This window comes from Vombatus ursinus, unplaced genomic scaffold, assembly GCF_900497805.2.
Source record: "Vombatus ursinus unplaced genomic scaffold, bare-nosed wombat genome assembly UNPS02009173.1, whole genome shotgun sequence".
In the NCBI taxonomy this organism is placed as follows: domain Eukaryota; kingdom Metazoa; phylum Chordata; class Mammalia; order Diprotodontia; family Vombatidae; genus Vombatus; species Vombatus ursinus.
The window spans coordinates 1,044,755-1,056,217 of record NW_020948951.1 but is presented as its reverse complement, the minus strand read 5'-3'; the positions used below and the strand labels follow the sequence as shown (position 1 = coordinate 1,056,217).

The window sequence follows — 11,463 nt, the reverse complement described above, 5'->3', positions numbered from 1 at the left end:
GTCTGGAAGGACCTTCTTGGCCACACTTTTCCAGGCTCACCGGTTCTCCGAGTCAATGTTTTCTTCATGAAGGAGGGAAGGGCAGTGGGCTTTTTTTTCTCCTTTTTCTTTTTTCTTTTGCACAAAAAGGCCCCTTAACTTCCGCCAGACCCAGCCCTACTCTCCTTTGTGCCTGGGCCACTAACTTCCTTTAGCCCCACCCCTCCTCCCACAGATCACGGTGAGTACCTTGTTTTTTAACCTTTCCCCCGATTCAGAAAGTAAAACTCTGCTCTGAGCAGCTACGTTTGGGGTCACTGTTATGTTCCAGATTGGAGCTGACTTTCAACAGGTTGTAGGCTTTGGGCAACAGATTTCTTCAAAAATGCAGGTGGGCCCCACTTCCAGCACTCCTGGCTCAAGACTTTTGTAGATAAATCTCAAGACCTGTGCCCTGGAAAGCCAAGCCTAATCCAGGCACCACCTTTCTCTTTACCAAGATCAACTGGGAAGAGGCCATAGGTATGACTTCTCACAAATCCTGGGCTGGGAGAATTGGGTGAGGTCTTTGTATTGAGGGGAGAGACTTGGAAAGAGGGGAAAGGGAGGGAACAGGACGGCCAGGACCCAAAATGGGATAAGAGCTGCATTTTTTAAACTCAGAAAAGTCCCCAAACTGTACTGGAAGTGACATAAATAGTCCTTTATATTGGTTGATTTGTGTGTGTGTGTGTGTGTGTGTGTGTGTGTGTGTCTGTCTGTCTGTCACCTTCCTTTGCTCCCCATGGAGAAGGGGAAGGTGGGAGAAATAAATTCCTATAGTTAATTAGGTAACTTGGTAATTAGGTAACTTCAACCCATTATAACCCTTCCATACCATCTTTAGTTCTACTTGTCTAGGGTAGGTGATGAAGTAGACATAGTGATGGGACTCAGGAAGACCTGAGTTCAAATCTTACCTCAAACACTAGCTGTGTGACTCTGAGGAAGTCACTTAACCTGTCTGCCTCAGTTTCCTCATCTATAAAATGGAGATAATAATAGCACCTACCTCCCAGGGTTGTGAGGATCAAATGAAATAATTGTAAAGAGCTTAGCACACTGCCTATTAAAATGTCAGCTATTATTATTATTATTAGCAACCTGGAACACTGGCTCCCTGGCAGGACCCTATGAACCAGGCTAATGAGCTAGACTGCCCCTGGGGGTTACACTGGGCCTGACCAAGAGAGAGAAATTCTAGTTCCTTCATTTCAGTTCCGAAAATTCCCAAGACCCGGGCCTTATTCCACAGTCTCTTCAAGGATGGACTAGACTCTTTGAGGAGGCAATCCTTAGCCTCCTCACCTCTTTGTGGAGGATACACTGCCCAAAGACATCCCCAGAGGAAGAAGCCACACTATGGCCATTATCTTGGTGTCTCCTAAACTCATTATACCTCCTCCTTCAATCTTTGGGCTGCTCCAGCAGCCAATGTGAAACAGAAGTCCACAGAAGGCCCAAAATATGGAGAGAGAGCCAAAATTGGAAACTGGAATGTTATAAGCTGGTTAGTCATATTGTGAGACTTGGGGTTGGACAGGTGGTAACAAGCAGGCTTGGGTTTTCTATGGGTACAATTTTCCTTCTACAGAAGATAACACAGGTGAGGGGAACGGCAGGGTCAGAGAATTAGAATTACAAGTGCAGGGGCCAGATCTGTAACTTTCCCAGAGTGGCCCTTCTTTTCCAGTGATATCCTTGCTCCATCTTTTGTTGATAAAAGGGCTCTCAGACCCATAAAACTGGGAGATTGAGGGATCAGGCAACAGGCTGAGAGTAAAGAAATGCTGACATGCTGATTTGGGAACTGGCAGGTCTTCTCCACCCCCAGCCTGGACTACTGATCTGTCTCTATGGGGAAGTATGACTGACTGCCCAGGCCCACGGAGACTCACATGATCCAAAGGGAGGTGATCCTGGGTCACTCAGTGGAGAGACTTCATCAGCCTCATTATGATCAACTCACTAGCCCTGAGCTAAGTCCCTCCCTGGCTCCAGCTTCCTCCTTCCCACAGAATAAAACCATAGGGAGCTAGAGTTCCTGAAGCCATCTGCAGCTTGCCTACCCTAGGCCCGAGGGGCCAGACTGATTGAAGGACTGCCCAGAGTGAGTGACTATCTTCTCTAAACCTTTTCCATTGCCAGTACTCTGACTTTCTTGTTTCCTGCTGCTATACCTAGGAACAACTAGGTAAAGTTGAGCTCTCTTTTTAGAGTCAAGAACACTTTTGGTGTTCAGAGCTGGGCTAAGACAGGGCTGTGGGTCAAACATAGGGCCCCTACCATTTTCATCTGCTTTGTCCCCATGCTGGAGGCTGGAGAAGGGGAAGGGGAAGATGAGAGAAAGAAACTCCTAGAGCTAATTGGTCACCCTGGACGGACTTCAACCTATTTCCCAAGCTAACCCCTCTCCACTATCTTTAATTCTAGCAACTCGGGAAGTAGGTCAGCACTGGGTTCTCCCTACCCACTAGCTTTTCCAGAAGCAAGGAGAAAATGTGTGTACGTGATCATGTGCATGCATGTACAACATACCTGGAGAGCTCACACAATAAAACAGGAGGCTGTCATCTCTAGTCCCCAGTTACCTCCCTTCCATACCAGCTCATCTGTCACCTCCTCTCTTCATCATCTTTTCTTCCTCTCACCTTTGCCCTTGCTCACATCCCAGCTAGCCCCTTTTCAGAGCCTCTCACAGTGAGTTCTCTGCCCCAGCACAGATTACACAGACATACACAGATGGATCAGGGGTTGAAAATAGATTCCAGAAAAGGCTGACACAATTAAGCTGTGCAGGAGGATAGGAGAATCAGTCCCCTTTTAATGTCCCTTTTTTCCTTCTGAGCTCTACACCTCTCATCCCTGCAGATGGAGACGACGGTACTATTAGCCCTCTTCCTGCAAGGGGCCCTAACTCTCTCACTGACAGACAATTCAGTTCCCACCTTGCGCTTTGTGGCTGTGGGAGACTGGGGAGGGGTCCCTAATGCCCCGTTCTACACAGCCCGAGAAACGGCAAATGCAAAGGAAATCGGGAGGACTGTGCAAACCCTGGGAGCCAACTTCATCCTATCCCTTGGAGACAACTTCTACTTCACTGGAGTTCAGGATGCCGAGGATAAAAGATTCCAGGTGCTCCCTCCTCTGCTGTGATTTCTCATAGTCCCTTACTCTGAAGGCCCCTTATTCAAGGCTCTTCCTTCTTCTAAGCCCTGTGCTTGAATTCCTTTACCCGCCCCCAAAGTCCACTAGGGAAACAGCAGCATAAAATGAAAAGAGCTCAGAGTCAAGGGACTTGGGTTTGAACTTCAACCGCAAATTATCCTCTGTGACCTGAGTCAGTCACTTGCCCCTTCTGAGCCTGTTTTTTCATCTGTCAACTCAACGGGTTGAAATTTATGATCACTCAGGCTTTTTTGCTATAAAGTCCAATGATTACCTCCTTGACTAGAGAGCTACAGAGAATCTCAAAGGTTGGAAGAGACTTACAAAGTTATCCATTCCAAGCCACAATATCATTGTTAAGCAGTCTTCTAGCTCTGTTTGAAGACCTTCAGTAAGAGAGCCTATCACATGCCAGGGCAGTTGGGGGTGGGGAGGGGGAGGTGGTGAAGAATCCATCTAATTCTTGTGTCCTGGTTGGAAGCAGATTAGAAAAAGAAGAGATGCTGCCACAGTGTTAGAGGAGACTCCCAGCTGAATAGATATTTATCACTCAGTTGGCTACCTCAGAGGGAGTCAGCTGAGCAGAAGCATGGGTGTATGGACACTATATGCAGTGACTAAAGCCCAACAATGTAGGAGTCTGCCTCCAACTTAGTTGCATCTCTCACTTCAGACTGCTTTGCACAACGATACGAAGCACCTTATAAGTAATGTCTATCCCCTGTTCCTCCAGCTTAATCAGTTTCCATGCTCCTTTTATCCCCACAGGAAACCTTTGAGGAAGTTTTCACAGCCCCCTCCCTTCAAAACATTCCCTGGTATGTGCTAGCTGGAAACCATGACCACCTGGGAAATGTTTCAGCTCAGATTGCTTACTCCAAAGTCTCTAAGCGTTGGTGAGTAGTGAGCCTCCCTAGGAACCCTACAGTTTGGGATGGAATGGGGAAACTTTCATCTCCTTCACCTTTAGCTAATGTATAGTAAGTCAAGAGGGAGAGAGTAGGCAATATTTAGGCTTCAGAAACATCTAGGTTCCTTTCCCCCCATTAATTGTATTCACATCATCTCCATTTCCCACTATATTCCTCCCTTCATACACTCTCAGAGAGCCATTCCTTATAAGGATTAAAAAAGAAGAAAAGTTCAGTAAAAAAAAAACATGTAAAAAAATCTCACATCATATGTAGTTTTCCACACCCACATCCCCCCACTTCTGAAAAGAGCAGAGAGGAAGTTCTTTGGGGCCAGAGCTTGGTCATTATAATTTACAACATTTAGTTTTGATTGTTTTGTGTGGTTCCTTCTGTTCGTGTTGTTTTAGTCTCTGTGTCTATTATCTTCCTAGTTACGTTTGCTTCACTTAGTATCAGCAGTTTACAGAAGTCTTTCTGCACATCTCTGAGCTCCTCAGGTCTGAACAGCACAACTATTCCATTACATGCATGTACCATAGTTTCATAGGATCATGTATCTAGAGCTGGGACCTTAGGGCATCTAGTCTAGCCCCCTCATTTTACTGATGAGGAAACTGAAGCCTAGAGAAGGTCACACGGGAAGTATATGGCAGAACTGAGATTTGTTTAGCCACTCTGCAGTGGATGGCAGTGATGCATGGTAGGAAGGCCTAGGTTTATATCCTACCTGTTTCCAGCTGTTACACAAAAAATGCTGCTATAAATATTTGTTGTTGTTGTTCAACTGGTTTCAGTCGTGTCCAACTCTCCGTGGCCCTATTTGGGATCTTCGTGGCAGAGATACTGGAGTGGTTTGCCATTTCCTTCTCCAGCTCATTTTTCAGATGGGGAAACTGAGGCAAATATGATTAAGTGACTTGCCCAGGATCACACAGCTAGTAAGTGTTAGAGCTCAGATTTGAACTCAGGAATATGAGTCTTCTATCTACTACGCCATCTAGCTGCCCCATTTAGGTGTATATAAGGCCTTTTTACCATTGATCTCTTTAGGGGTATATGCCTAGCAGAGAAATCTCTGGATCAGAGGCCATTAACATTTTAGGTACTCTTCAAATAATTCCAAATTGCTTTCCAGAATGGCTGGACCAATTCACAACTCCACTGACACTGCATTGGTATACCTGTCTTTTTACAACCCTTCCAAACATTGGCTATTCCTTTCTTTTGGCATCTTTACCAATTTGTTGGGTGTGAGGTGAAACCTCAGGGTCGTTTTGATTTGCAGCTCTCTTAGAGGTGGCAGTGGTGCGTGGTAGGAAGGCCTACGTTTATATTCTACCTCTGACACATATTGGCTACGACTCTTGGCAAGTCACGCAACCATTCAGTGTTCTAGACTATTCTCCAAGATAAGAAGGGAGTTTTCTTACCTGGGAGAGCTCTCTATAGCAATGAAATTGCAGGTCTAGTCCAAATCCCTTCTTTTATTATTAGTGATTTGGAACATTCTTTCATAGGATTGTTAATAATTTAACTTTTTTTGGTGAACTGTTTGTTTATATTCTTTGACCCCATGTATCCATTAAGAAATGATATTTTTGTCTTATGTATTTCTGTGAATTGTCTACATATCTTTCATATCAAACCCTTATCAAAGATATTTGAGACAAAAATTTTTACCAGTTGATTGTTTCCCTCACTAATCTCTTAGTTGCATTAATTTGTTCATGAAAAAAATTTAATTTCATATAATAGAAATAATCTCTCTTTTGTAATCACCTCTATTCTTTTTTGGTTAAGAATTACCTCCTACACTAGCTGTGAAAGATATATGTTCTATTTCCCTTCTAAATTTTTAATGGCATGATCTTTAGTATTCAGATCCCATATCCATGGCATCAAGTAAAGTTGCCAGCTACAATATAAACCCACAAAAATCAACAGCATTTCTATATGATAATAATAAAATCTAGGAGGCAATAATAGAACAACTTAAATAGTTAAAGGAATATTCAGTGCTCACGAATGGGCTGTGCCAATATAATAAAAATATCAAAAATGTACAGATTTTAGCGTTATACCAAATAAACCACCAATACTTTACAGAGGTAGACAAAATAATAAGACATAGAATATCAAGGGAAATAACAAAGAGGGGTAGAAATGAAGGGTGAATAACACTTATAGACTTCAATTATAAAGCGGCAATCTTCAAAAGCATCTGGTGCCAGTTAAAAAATAGAAAAACAGATCAAGGGAGACAAGGAAGAAATAGAAATAATTCGTTCAATAAATGAAAAAACATAAAGTACCTAGAAAAGAACTCCTGATTTGACAAAAATTGGAAAACAGTCTGACAGAAATTAAGTTTAGACCAGGGGTGAGGAACCTGTGGCCTCAAGGCCACATACGGCCTTCTAGGTCCTCAAGTTCAGCCTTTTGACTGAGTCCAAGTTTTACAGAACAAATCCTTTCAAGGGGACCTACCCATTTTTTTACAGAACAAATTCTTTTAAGGGTATTTGTTCCTGTAAAGTTTGGATTCAGTCAAAGGGCTGCACTTGAGGACCTAGAAGGTCACATGTGGCCTTGAGGCCGCAGGTTCCCCACCCCTGGTTTAGACCAATTTCATATACTATATTCCATAATAAATTCAAAATGCACAGGTGACCTGAACAGCCAAGGTCACACTATTTTTTTGGGGGGGGTGAGGCGATCAGGGTTAAGTGACTTGCCCGAGGTCACACAGCTAGTAAGTGTTAAGTGTCTGAGGCTGGATTTGAACTCAGGTCCTCCTGACTCCAAGGCCAGAGCTCTATTCACTGTACCACCGAGCTGCCCCGCCAAGGTCACGCTATCAAAAAAATTAGACAAGAAGTTGATAATATACTTTTCACAGCTATGGGTAGGAATGAATTTTTATCAAAGTGAGAGATAGGGGCAATTAAAAAAGTAAGATAATTTTAATTACGTGAAACCGAAAAGCTTTTCTCTAGGTTCCTTTTAATTAGAAAGCTGGATTTTCCACTAAGTCAACTTATGATTAGCCACTGTTGCCCAAAACTGTAACCCATAAGGTTAAACCCAACCAAGAAGTCCATCTTTCCCTTCTCTCATTCTCCACTGAATCATCTCCCAGCTCCTGAAGTTGCTTAAAGTTTCAAACTTTTAGAGGAGCCCTGCACTGACTAGTTTGAGGCTTACAGCAGCTAGTAATAAATTCTGTCCCTTACTCTCACTAGACAGGTTCCTACTGTGTGTCTATGTGTGTATGTGTCCCCCAGAGAATGGACAATCTACAGCCCCTGCCTTGCTTATGCTAAATTGCATCATGTATTCCTAGCCTGTGCTCATCTGAGAATTACTTCTTCTTTGCAGGAATTTCCCCAGCCCTTATTACCGCCTCAGATTCAAAATCCCCAAAACTAATGTAAGTGTGGCCATTTTTATGCTGGACACTGTGACACTGTGTGGAAATTCAGATGATTTCCTGAGCCAACAGCCTGAGAGACCTAAGGATTTGAAACTGGCACGAAGCCAGCTGTCCTGGCTAAAGAAACAGCTAACCAATGCCAAAGAGGACTACCTGCTGGTAGCTGGCCACTACCCTGTGTGGTCAATAGCAGAGCATGGACCTACCCATTGCCTTGTAAAGCACTTACAGCCTCTGCTGGTCAAGCACAAAGTCACAGCTTACCTATGTGGCCATGACCACAACTTGCAGGTGAGGAGAGCAGGGGAAGTACGTGAAGCTGAGGGTGAGAAAGAATCCCAGGGAAATGACTCAGCCACCTTTCAACTAGAGGGGGATCAAGAACACTGGACATGGAACCAGAAAGCCTAGCTTCAAACTATCATTCTACCACTTGGTGTCTATGTGACTACAAGCAGCATTTTATTCCTTACATAAATTCCCCTTTTTAAGCCTGTCTCTTCACTTGTAAAAAGGAGACAAAATAATAACACGCATCCCCTATGTCACAGGGTAGCTAGGATCAAATAACGTAATGAATCTAATGCACTTTGGAACCATGAATCATATTAACTATTAGGATTACCTGCAAATGGGTCTTTGTGGCTAACTTGTAGAAAATTGTATTTTCAGGCTAATAACCAGTCACCTAGCCCCATGCTTCTGGGTCTTCTGCTATGGTTAATCATTTTGTATTTGGGGAACGGAAAGTGATTTGTTTCAGCCTAAGCCCTAATCAGGAATATAAATATGGCTTAGCTCTGCAAAAAGGCCAACAGCAGGGCCTCTGGGATTCTGAGCCTAGACAGAAGAAATGAAAAGTTTGGGGTTTGGGGATGGAAACTTATTTGCCTGGCTATTCTACTAATATATGTCCTCTTCTTCTCCAGTACCTCAAGGACAAGGACGGCGTGGGTTATGTGTTGAGTGGGGCAGGAAACTTCATGGACCCCTCAAAGAAACACCAACGTAAGGTCCCTGATGGTTATCTGCGTTTTTACTATGGGGCCCGCAATTCCCTCGGTGGCTTCGCCTATGTGGAGATCACCTCCAAGGACATGAGCATCACTTACATTGAGGCCACAGGCAAATCTCTCTATAAGACAAGTCTACCCCGTCGAACTGTGTCCTAGACCCTATCATCTTATATTGCCTGGCACCTCTCATATTTGGAATATCTTGGAGATAGTGGGAACTCATTGCACCCTTCCCTGTTCTCTTTCAACCTCTTCCCCTCTTCCCTCCCACTTCCCTAGATAAGCTCCTTAGGGAGTCTCTGGGAATCTAGCACTGGTAGGCTTGTCTTCCTTGGAAGGGGCTAGGAATATACAACCTGCTCCCCCAAAGGCTGTGCTGACAGGTAGGTGGGATTTGCCTATTACTTAGAGAAGTAAGGAGTCCCACTTGATTAATCTAGGGTGTGGACACAGGTTTAAGAACCTGAAAGAGCTTTGGTCCAGGAAACCATAGCTCAACACCAGCTGATGTGAATATGCCAGTGTGGATGCAGAACAAGCATTTCTAAAGAGTGGCTTTCCACTCCTGTGACTGTTATCACTCCCAATCCTGATCTTAAGGAGAAACTGGAATAAAGAAGAGAACTTCCAAAGAAGGTGTTTTCTGTTGTTGCATTTCAATAAAATAACTGTTTCAGAGGCTAAATGTGTTGTGTGTGTATGTCAGTGAATGTCTTCTCTTGCTCTTAAATTTTATATTAGGGCTAGTAGATGTGGCCAGTCCCTTGGGCTGGTGGGCATGCTACTCCTGTCCTCAGATATTCTACCCAGCACTGTCAGTGTGCTCTCTTTCCTAGTTATTGTTACTGCTCTGGCTATTCCAGATTTAACATAACCAGGATCCACCTTCCTGCAAAGGGAAAAGTTCACTTCCTGTTTCTCTGTCCCCTTTCATTCTGAGAAACTTGAGCCAATCCTGAGCTAAAGAATATTTCTATTGTTGAAAGGAAGGTCTGAGTGACTCCATATCAGTGGCCTATTATGAAACACAAGTTAATGACAAAACATGAGTACTTCACTGAAGTGACACTAGGGTACTAACCTTTCAGTTGGTACTTCAGTTACTAGAAATGAATGAAAAAACCCACTTATTAATAAATGACGCAACTGAATACAGTGCAAAGTGTTCATTAATAATAGCTATCATTTATTTGGCACTTAAAGGTTTGCAAAGTACTTCACAAATATCTCATTTTATCCTCAGAACAATTCTATGAGGTAGGTGCAATTATTATCTCCATTTTACAGATGAGGAAACAGCCTGAGAAAGGTTATGTAACTTGCCCAGGGTCACATAGCTAGTGAGTGGCTGAAGCAACATTCGAACTTGAGTCTTCCTGACTCCAGGTCCATCCTGCACTCTGTCCACTGAACTACCAAGACACCTATTTGGGTAAGGACTCATTATTTGACAAAAAGTAATGGGAAAATTGGAAAGCAGTTTCAGAAAAATTAGGCTTAGATCAGCATCTTACAACGTATACCATAATAAGCTCCAAAACAAAATAAGATCTATATATAAAAGATAGATGAAACAAATGAGAGGGAAATGCAAGGAGATAACCTCTCACAACAATGGATAAGGGAAGAATTCTTGACCAAAAAAAGGACAGAGATAAGCACAAGTTTTAACACAAAGCAAATAGTTAACTGGGGAAAAAAACCTTTGCAGCAAATTTATCCAATAAGATTTTATATCCAAGATATGTATGGTACTGATTCAAATACATAAGAATAAAAGGCATCCCCCAATAGGATATAAACAGTTACCTAAGGAAGACATCCAAGCTACCAACAACTATATTTTTAGAATGCTACAAATTAGAGAAATTCAAATTTTAAAAACACTTAGGTTCTACCTCATATCTATTAGGTTGACAAAGATGATAAAAATGGAAAATGATCATTGTTAGAGGGATTAGGGGAAAAACAGGAATACTGATATACTGTTAGAGGAGCTGTGAATTGGCTCAAGCATTCTGGAAAGCATTTTATAACTCTGCTCCAAAAGTGACTAAATTGTGCACAGACTTTGACCCAGGGATACCAGTACTAGGCTTCTACCCAAAGTTGGGTGGTGGTTGTCCTTCATTCTCAAAGAGGACCAAAAGGACATCACTATGCTAGAATCGAGTTTCAGTGTGTCTGACTGTGACTGATCAGTTCAACTTGAGCTCGAAAATGTTCCACCATAGCTCAGGCACAAATAGTCCGTGTGAACATTTGGGTTGGATTCTCTAAATTTTCGCATCTTGTGTTTCTTTTGAGCAATTCTGCTTTTCAATTCTGCTTTGCTCATAGAGCACACCACTTTCTCTGATGTGGGCATGAGGTCCTGTGCCAGTGTTTCCCACCTCATACAATCAATTTCAAAGTTCTTAAGAGAGACCTTGAAAGTGACAAAGACAGGCAAAGGATTCATATGTATAAGAATGTTTATAGCAACTCTTTGTTATAGCAAAGAATTGAAATAATAATAGCTAGAACTTGGTGCTACCATATTACATTTTACATACTACATATTACATACATAATTACATATTACATACATATTACATATTACATACATAATATATGTGTGTGTATATATGTGCACATATATTTTAAAGAACAAGCTGTCTGTATTGGAGTCATTGTTTCATATACAATTCTCTTTTCCTGGCCTTCTTTGTATATCAAAATTTTCATGTTTGCTAATAATTTCTAGTTCATAATAAAAACATAAAAGTAAATTACTTTAAAATTATATATAATACATATATATGCATGTGTGTGCATATACTTTTTTTGTTCAAAGATTTGCATTCTTTCCTCCCACCTCTCCCCAACAAGGCCTGTTGATTGGTTGAGGCCAACTAGAAAACAATGAAGTATC

At 42.3% G+C, this 11,463-nt stretch overlaps 1 protein-coding gene across 2 annotated transcripts; it reads left to right on the top strand.

The window, feature by feature from the left end:
- Nucleotides 1-245: 245 nt before the first annotated feature.
- ACP5 (acid phosphatase 5, tartrate resistant) lies at nt 246-9,234 on the top strand. 2 transcript variants are annotated; one of them, XM_027851260.1, is made up of 6 exons: nt 247-501; nt 1,836-2,128; nt 2,890-3,153; nt 3,955-4,082; nt 7,479-7,824; nt 8,463-9,234. In XM_027851260.1, the coding sequence occupies exons 3-6, from the start codon at nt 2,890-2,892 to the stop codon at nt 8,703-8,705; spliced, it is 981 nt and encodes a 326-aa protein (XP_027707061.1). In that variant the 5' UTR covers nt 247-501; nt 1,836-2,128; the 3' UTR covers nt 8,706-9,234. The 2 variants fall into 2 exon arrangements, with proteins under 2 accessions (XP_027707062.1, XP_027707061.1); XM_027851261.1 differs by lacking the exon at nt 1,836-2,128 and having other exon boundaries at nt 246-501.
- Nucleotides 9,235-11,463: the final 2,229 nt, after the last annotated feature.